At 44.1% G+C, this 8653-nt stretch overlaps 1 protein-coding gene across 1 annotated transcript; it reads right to left on the reverse strand.

The window, feature by feature from the left end:
• Positions 1-5596: 5596 nt before the first annotated feature.
• On the reverse strand, positions 5597-8151 carry LOC149819817 (F-box protein MAX2 homolog A-like). The gene has a single exon (XM_089982705.1). It carries the CDS (start codon positions 8031-8033, stop codon positions 5700-5702), a length of 2334 nt encoding a protein of 777 aa, XP_089838831.1. The 5' UTR covers positions 8034-8151; the 3' UTR covers positions 5597-5699.
• Between the last annotated feature and the right edge of the window lie 502 nt (positions 8152-8653).

Consider the following 8653-nt stretch of genomic DNA (forward strand, 5'->3'; position numbering starts at 1 on the left):
AAAAAAAAGGTAGAAAAATAAGAGAATAGTGAAATAAAGAGAGAAGAAACACAAGGAGAAGATCACAAGCACTCCACCACCAAGCAAGCACCACCGATCACGAGCACAAACACTCCTTCACCAAGTAAGCTCCACCAATCTTTCACTTGGAGCATAATCACAATCTCACTAGTACTTGAATGAAGATTTGCAAAAAAAAAAAAAAACTTAAAACACTTTCAAATTTTGAGTAGCATGCTTCCCAATGCACCGACAACAATTTTAGCTTGATTACCAAGCTCGGATACCATGAATGGAAATGAGCTCTTTCAAGAATATTCATCAAATCACCAAAGTAGACACTCAAAATGAACACAGAAATGGGCTCACACTCAAAACCCACCAAAAGAGGGTCAATACAAGGATAAAAAATAATATTTTATTGATGTTGATCTATGCAAGAAGCATTGAAAAAAACCATTGGGCATCCCCAACGACTCTTGTTTTGACTAGTCAACAAGTGTTGACTAGTCCCAATAAAAACAAAAATAAAAAGACAAAAGTAAAAGGCTAACCTAGTCCCAATACAAACAAAAATAAAAAGACAAAAAATAAAAAAGCTAACCTAACTAAACTAACTAATCCTAATCCTAGTTACTAACCTAGTTTCATATATATATATATATATATGTGTGTGTGTGTGTGTGTGTGTGTGTATTTACATTTTTAACATAAATATTGGCTATTAATGAAGGTATGGAACTAATGAGTAGAAATCACTTTTTTCTTCAAAAAATTTTTATTTTTTGTAGATCAAATGTTATGGATGTGATCTACATGGTTTGTTTAGTAGGAAACTTGTTTTGAATCGTGTGATTATGACAACTAATTAGGTTTTTAGACCTCAAATCTAAGGGAGATCCTCGGATTTGAGAACGGACCTTTCCCCATCTGTTTTCAAATCCCTGTATCTGCCCATTATCCCTTTTATAACAGGGCTGAGATCTCTTGTTTGAATAGCCTCGGATCTTGGTATGGAGTGTGCACCACATCAACGAGCCCCACCATCAGATTCTCATATCTGAGATTGGAGACTTTCAAACACTCCCTAAGTTCCAGCAACCATATTTTCAGCAGTCTGGGGCAATAGCCTACTAAGTGAAATTGTTGGAATTAGTTGAATGGATCTTGGATGTATTGAAAATAAGTAAAAGTTCATTATGTATGAAATGATTAGATTATTGAAGCGCATCATTTTCTCTTAACCTTTCCATATAGTTTTCACCCCCTTTTTCTATTGAAATTATCTTTGTTGCACCGTGTATGTCTGAGCGAACCTTATGAAATGAATTTGAGTATAAACAGCTTTTTTCTACCATATGTTCTATTTAAGGTTGTTATAATGTCATGCTATAGGCATTGCAATGCTAAATGATGTTCCAAACAACCATTCAACTGGATTAGCATCTGAAAGCAGTCACTCCAAGTCAAACAATGTACCTAATTTTCACAATGTACCTAATTTTCCTGCTACTTTAGGTGGATAGCTTGTTCATTGACTAAATAATTTATGAAATTACTCCATCTGCGCTGGTATCATCTATTCTTCACATTGGTATGCTAATATGGCTATTCCACATTAGATGCATCGAAACTCTACATGGACCTTTGCTTTATGTTTAATGTACAATTTTTTGGCCCTTGCTTATCTTTAGCATTCCTTTTGAGGTGATTATTATTTTTTGGTGCATCACTAAAGTCTAAACCTCCATATACAGAGTATATGAAAATCCGTTCCTTGTATTGAGTCTCGAGTGGTTAGAAAAAGCTCAGCTGGCACAGGCGATTAAAGATGCTCCGTAATTTATGAAGGTTTTTTTATTATTAATTTTGTAGAGTTCCGTTCATTCACTTCTATAAAGTCTGTCTACTGTATCCTGTCAATACTTCTAAAACACTAATGCATTCTGCATCTTCTGACTGAATCTCAAATCGGAAGCTTTTCTTTTTTTCCTTTATATTGGGAGGTGCGGACGTTTTTCTTCCTAAAGTTTGTTCTCAGGATGCTTCATTTTACTCTAGGAAGGGTGAAAAATTAATTCTTATATTATTATCGTAAGTCTAATTTGATCAGACTGATCTGATAGATGTCTTTTATGATGGTGAAACATCGTACCTGTTCAGATTACCTGAATGGAGGAGAGTTGTAACAGAATCAGAAGCATAAAGAGGGCGTGAGGAGTTGAGACAGAAGAGAAAACACATCGGTCACATACACATGAGAGAGAGAGAGAGAGATGTACCTTTGTAGTTTGACTAAGCTAAATCCATCCAGTCTTTATACTATTTTAGTAGGTTAACACTAAGCCATATATAATGATAATGTTGACCCTTTTTCTAGCCTGTTTTTAATCAGCTGCACTAGATAAGCATCCTTCAATTGCAGGTATTTACATATTTTGCAAATGCTTATATGCACTGAACATAATTAGCAAAAACGAAAATATTATCAACAAGTGATATTTTGAAATATTAGACTTCTCCAAGTATCTGTCAGAGTCAATGGTGTCATGGAACAGTTGGAGCTGCCTCTTCAGATGCCGATCCAATTACATACCCATCGATCCTCTCTCTCTCTCTCTCTTCACTAATTTCTGCCATAAACATAATGAAAATATTTATGACATTCCAGTTAAGAAAAAAATGAATAATAATGTGTCTAGAGAATCTTTTGAGGTGATAATATCTATTCCATGATTAAACAAACCATATGCGTGGTGTTGGATACCAACTTGTTGTACACCTGCAAAACCATGTGGAGATATATTGGCCACAACCTACAAAACCATGCGAAGATTATTGGCTATGTGGAGATTAGTGGCTACGATGAAATTCATCATTAAAGCCACAATTAAGGTGTCTTACCACATCAATGAGATTTGGCAACTCAAAAAGTGCGACATGTTTTATCTGGACGTGACATATAATGAACAATAGAATATATCACTTTGTAGAAATCGAGTTATATGGAGAATGGTTAGGAAAACTTGTTAGTGGAATAGATACTATTCTCAAAGGTTTAAGACGAATTTTTTAATCACGAAATTTTTAGTTGATAAGCAATCATATTAAATGCATACACTAGATAATTTACAAATTGAGGATGGTGGTTGGTAAAACTAATCAGTTCTGACTGTCACAGCCTTGAGCGGAGAAGGAACGAAGAGATCAGACATGGGAGGATAACAACCTCAGTTCTTGGAAGTAATTTAAAATTTAAATGGTTATTTTTATATAGTTCAAAGGTGGTATAGCATTCATTGGTTTTGCAATAGATGCATGATAGGTTAAATCCTCTCGTTTGATCTCCAAAGTTGCCCTCAATGTGCCCTGGCTGGGAATGTCCAGCAAGGATCTGTGGCTCGGCAGCTCATTCACGTCAGTGGTAACTGTAAGCATGTGATTTATTAGCATATTTGATAGCCTAGATGAAGGGATTGATGCTAGGAAGAGCATTCTCAGGTTTTCATATTCATTATTACATTGGATCGGTCACGTCAGTAATTTAATTTTGGAAATGTTGATATTGGTAGGTGGTCCTGCCAAAACTTTTTCGTTTTTCATGCTCTGTTCAACTGGTGGGTGGGGGCACGGAGCAGTGGCAGACGCCAAATAAGTATCCGCGGAACGCACCAACATCCTGCGTTTGTGTGGTTGTGTGTGGCCCGTGCTAGGTACCTCCCGCGGACGGTGACTCGAACACACGCTAAAGAGGCCTTGGGAATGCATACCAGCAATGTAAGTGCCATTTGGAGCTCTCATAACCAAAAATATCTAAATTCTCCCGACTTGTAGATCTGCAAACCCTACTGTTTTAAAGACCTTGAACCTGAACCGGACACCAACTTGGCCAGCACCGAATTGGCATTCGGGACATCCTGCCTGAGTCCTAACCAAGGCTATATGTTGGGCCGTACGTTCTCTCTCAACTGCAAGCTTCAAATACTCTCACTTCTCAGTCGTGTTGTGCCGTCTTTCAGGTAAATTGTACGTTGCACACGAAGAGGATGCAACTTGAAATTCCCCAAGGTCCCTTGGGCAAGCTTATTTCAGGTACTTGCCCAAACCCATCCTAAGGAATATGCTGCACTGATTTAGCCCTCTCGTTCTCCTTTATACCATTCTGTTTATGGTTTATGGGAAGTGACATATAACGGAAAGGGAACATAAGCAGCAGGTGGTGATAATGGCTTTGAAAAATTAATGTTATCAGTATCGGCAAAAATTCGATACGCTGCAGTGCCGATTGGGCTTAATTTTAATAAATGTAAAAAATCCCAAAAATATTTTTAATATTATTTTTATATTTTTAATGGTTTTAACACGTGTCACATAATGATTGGCATGCAATAATTTTTTTAATATTTTTGGGCTGATACAGAATGATTCAGCTGAGTATCGGTATACAACTGAATCGGCAGCCCAACGATTCAGGGCCGATACAGATACTGACAACATTGTGAAAAAGAGATAAAATCTCAAGAAATTCTAACGTGCTTGTGTGAAGCTGATTGTTGGCAGGCTCAGTTGCAAGGATACTTTCCCCTTTGCTCGAGGGTGAGTGCACACTCTGCTCTGCTGATACCATTTGTTTACATATACTATGTAGCTTTTACTGTAAATTGCTCTTTTGTTTGGAGAGGGGAAGGAAAATACGTTTGGCATAAAGATTCCAAGCCTCCATTCTTCTTTCTTTTCTGATTAGACTACAGAAAGCAATGAAACTATCATAAAATCCTTGAGGGCTATAAATTTATGAACGGAATTTCAGATCACATTAATATTTCTAAAATAAATAACGAAAAGCAGAATTTTCCATGCCCTGCAATCCAGTTGTAAGCAATTACAATCAACTAATCAAGCTACAAAAATTCAGCTGATAATCCCACATAAGCTTGACGAATTACCCAGACTTATTTCTCTGAGGGAAAAAGAAAAACCTTGAAACGTTTACAATTGCCTCATAATGGAAGTCTCCTCGTGTTGCCGTTTTCCTATCAGGTTTCGGACCATCACGCAGAAAATCACCTCTGTTTGTGTCTTCTAGATCTCCGTTACTCTTTCGGGGACCAGACGCTGGTTTAACTCATCTTTGATCCGTCTGGAGGCCGATCTTATCTCTGTGCTCGTACTATTCTCTGGTGTAGCGTAGGGTTCTTCTCTGAGCTGCAGGTTTCAAAGATCCAGGACCCTCAGCAGTGTTATTATATTGCCAAGTGACTGTGAGGCCCCCCCAATTCTTGATTAGAAGGGACACCAAAGTGAGCCTCCTTTGGCCCGTCCATGAACAAATAGAGATGTAAGGCAAAACTTTTGAATTTTTCATGTTGCTATACGAAAATGCATAACGAGTGCCTGATAAAATTGATCAGGTCATGCATGAGCAAGGTTCAATTCTCTCGATCTGTTAGGATGCCTCAACTACATGTATCACTATACTCTCACTTGACATCTACTGTGATGACAAGTGGTTTGACTCACCATGACTTTATTTTGGATTCTCAACCCTTTTGTCAATCCATCTCTGCAGGGACAAAAAACCCATTGCTATCTTAAATTTGCTACTACAGGCTCTAGGGAAGTGGGAACATGAGCACTTCAAACCTCTTTTTTTTTTTAGAGAGGAGACACCTCTGTTATTTCTACCAAATCTGCATTGCTCAGTCAGGGATTAGACGCTGGTTCAACTCATCTTCAAACCGCCTGCATGAGTCCACTCTCATCTCAGTGCTCATATCATTCTCTGGTGCAGGGTAGTAATCCTCCCTGAGCTGCACATCCCGGAGATTTGGGATCCTCAGCAGCATTTTCATGAAATGTTCATTAGCCGTTCCGTGTATGAAGAGCTTCCTCAGTGTGAAGCATTCCGACAGCAGGCCGGCGGCCGGAAGGGTTAGGCTCCTGCTGTTCATTTCTCTATCTTGGGGAGGCCAGTAATCCAACTCATCCAGCTTCGGTTCTCCAATCCCATTCAGGTAAAACCTCTCCCACAGGCTAAGATCCATTTGCCCGACCGGTGCGCTTAGCGCATAGCCAATCACATCTCCGCAGTCTAGGTTCATCTTCGAGAGGCGAGGGTACCGGGCCAGCGAATTCAATCCGAAAGCTGGCTTGGTGAGCTTCGGGCAGAGTCTGCAGTCGCCCTCAACCTTGATCCTTATCTCTTCTAGTGCTGGGCAGCATTCCAGGCCTGCCTCAGCGAGCGGGTTTAGGAGCTCTCCAACTGCTATCCACAGCGACAACGAACGCAGCCGAGGCCATGTCTTGCACCATCTGCCTGCTCTGTTGCTGCTCTCGCCATCGGAACAGTACTTCCGCTTTTTCTTCCAGGGGCTATCGGCCTCGTGGCTGAGGGAGCCATCATTGTGATACTCGAATCCTCCATTGTTATACCGATGGCTTTCATTTGCCTCCGAGCAGAAATTCAGATCGAAATCGAGGCCGTTCTTCTTCCCCGCGACCTCCCCAGATTCGGTCACACCCCAGACACAATCAATGTGCAGGTGTTGTAGCCTATCCCGTACTGGCGCCAATGCTCGCAGCGAGGTAGCTGCGTCAAGCTGCTTGCAGCACGATATCCTTACATCAACCAGAGTCCTGCGGAGGCAATAAGCCGCCCACTTGATCCCGCTCTCGGAGACGCCTCGACAGCCCTGGATATCGAGCTTCCAGAGGCGAGGGCAGCCATGGGCAATGAAGAGCAATCCAGAATCGGTGAGATCACCGGAGTTCTTGATGCAGAGCGACTCCAAACTGCTGCACACTGCAAGCCCGTCTGGGCGAGGCCCATCACCCCTGCAAATGCCGTGAAACTGCCCAAGCTTCAGCGTCCGGAGACGCCGGCACTTGGAAGCAAGCACCTCCAGCGCCCCGCCCGCTCCCCTGACGTTGTGGCAGACGTCCAGAGTGAGGTCCTCAAGAGCAGGCAGGGAAGCGAACACCTCCTCGAGCGTCCGGACGCCGATCCGAGCGTCCTCCTGCGAGAACCCGTCGGAGTCGGGGTCGGATCGCGGGGAGGAGAGGGAGGACGCGTCGGCGAGGTGGAGGCAGCGGAGCTTGGGGCAATTGGTGACGACGGCGAGCAGGGCGTCGTCGCCGACGAAGTCGATGTAGCGGGGGTCGAAGAGGCAGGAGGCGAGGAGATCGAGGAGGTTGGGGCAGGCGGCGGAGATGGCCTGGAGCTCCTGGGATTTGAAGCCATCGGTGGAGAGGGTTAGGAGGTTCAGGTGGGTAAGCGCCGATGCGGAAGCGGGGTGGTCGAGGAGGGCCGGGGGGATGTCCTCCGTCCAGCAGTAGAAATGGGAGAGGTCCAGGGAGGCGAGGGAGGGGCAATTGACGAAGAGGGGTTCGAGGTCGGAGCCGAGAGGGGAAGGGGTGCGTTGGTGGAAGCGAACGAGCTTGACGGAGAGGAGGGAAGGGAAGTGACGGGCGAGGATCTGGAGAGTGGTGGGGTCCCGGGCGTAGAGTGTGAGGGAGACGAGGTTGGGGAAGTGCTGGGCGAGGAGGCGGGCGAGGAGGTCGGCTTCTTGGGAGAGGGGGAGGAGAGGGTGGCCCCAGGGGGAGCAGAGGGAGAGGTCGAGGTGGGTGACGGAGCGGAAGGAGGAAGGGTGGTAGAAGAGGTCGCGGACGTTGGCGCGGAGGGAGAGGGTTGTGCGGGAGGACCGCTCCGCCACCGCCCATTTCCGGCAGACTAGCGACATGGAGTTGCGGCTGCGGGTGTCCGTCACGAGGGAGAAGATGATGGAGAGGATCGCGTCCGGGAGGTCGTGGAGGTGGATGCCGGAGGACGAAGAGGTGGTGCTCGGTTCTGAAGGCATGCTTACACGCTTGGTGCTGGTCGTGGTGGTCAGTGAAGGTTTAGAATCTGATGGTAGGAATGGAGGCGGTGGTGGATTCTGCAAAATGGTGGCGGTGAAGATGGTGATTGTGGTGGGAGGTGGTTTAGGATTCGACTGCACAGAGAGTGGTGGTGGATCCTGAAGATATGGCCGCATCAGTGGTGGTAATCTCCAGAGGCATAGCACCACTGGTGGTTATGAAGAGGGTGGCCGTGGTGGATCCTGGTGGCGTGCTACCGGTACACCATGGTGGTGGTGGTGGTGGTGGTTTGGGATTTCACCAGGGAGATTGAATTTGAGATCATGAGACGAGAGACTTGGATACACGAGTCTGTTCTAGAAGAGGGGGAATTGTGAGGGACCACACTCAATTGGACCCTCATCTTAACAACAGGGTAAAGGGTATTGGAAAACCTGGAGAAAAGTACTATAATAGGTTTGGGTTCAGGTTGTTTCTCTATGCTTTGTTTTCAATTTTCAGATTGTTTTTAGGCGGAATAGTTGGCCAGCAGAACATGCACCAACCTGGCCGAGTCTATTAATTCTTGGTGGCTCAATGGGTCCATGGGAACGCCGATATGAGATCGAGCATCTTAGTCTGTTAACTCAAGGTCCTGTTATCTACTCCACTCTGCTGACTTGGCCTCTATCTATCTAAAGTTAAGTTGGTCTGTGGGCTTTGATGCATGGAAATCTAGTAATTGCTATTAAGTTGGGTTTGGTCTGTTCTGTTGTGTCTAGTGGCGATTTTCACTTTTTAAGCTTTGGGAGGAGAA

The sequence above is a fragment of the Nuphar pumila genome, chromosome 12, assembly GCF_984573655.1.
Source record: "Nuphar pumila chromosome 12, dmNupPumi1.hap1.1, whole genome shotgun sequence".
Lineage (NCBI taxonomy): Eukaryota > Viridiplantae > Streptophyta > Magnoliopsida > Nymphaeales > Nymphaeaceae > Nuphar > Nuphar pumila.

Coding starts and splice junctions, on each gene's coding strand:
- LOC149819817 (XM_089982705.1), bottom strand. CDS start 8,033: ATGCGGCCATATCTTCAGGATCCACCACCACTCTCTGTGCAGTCGAAT.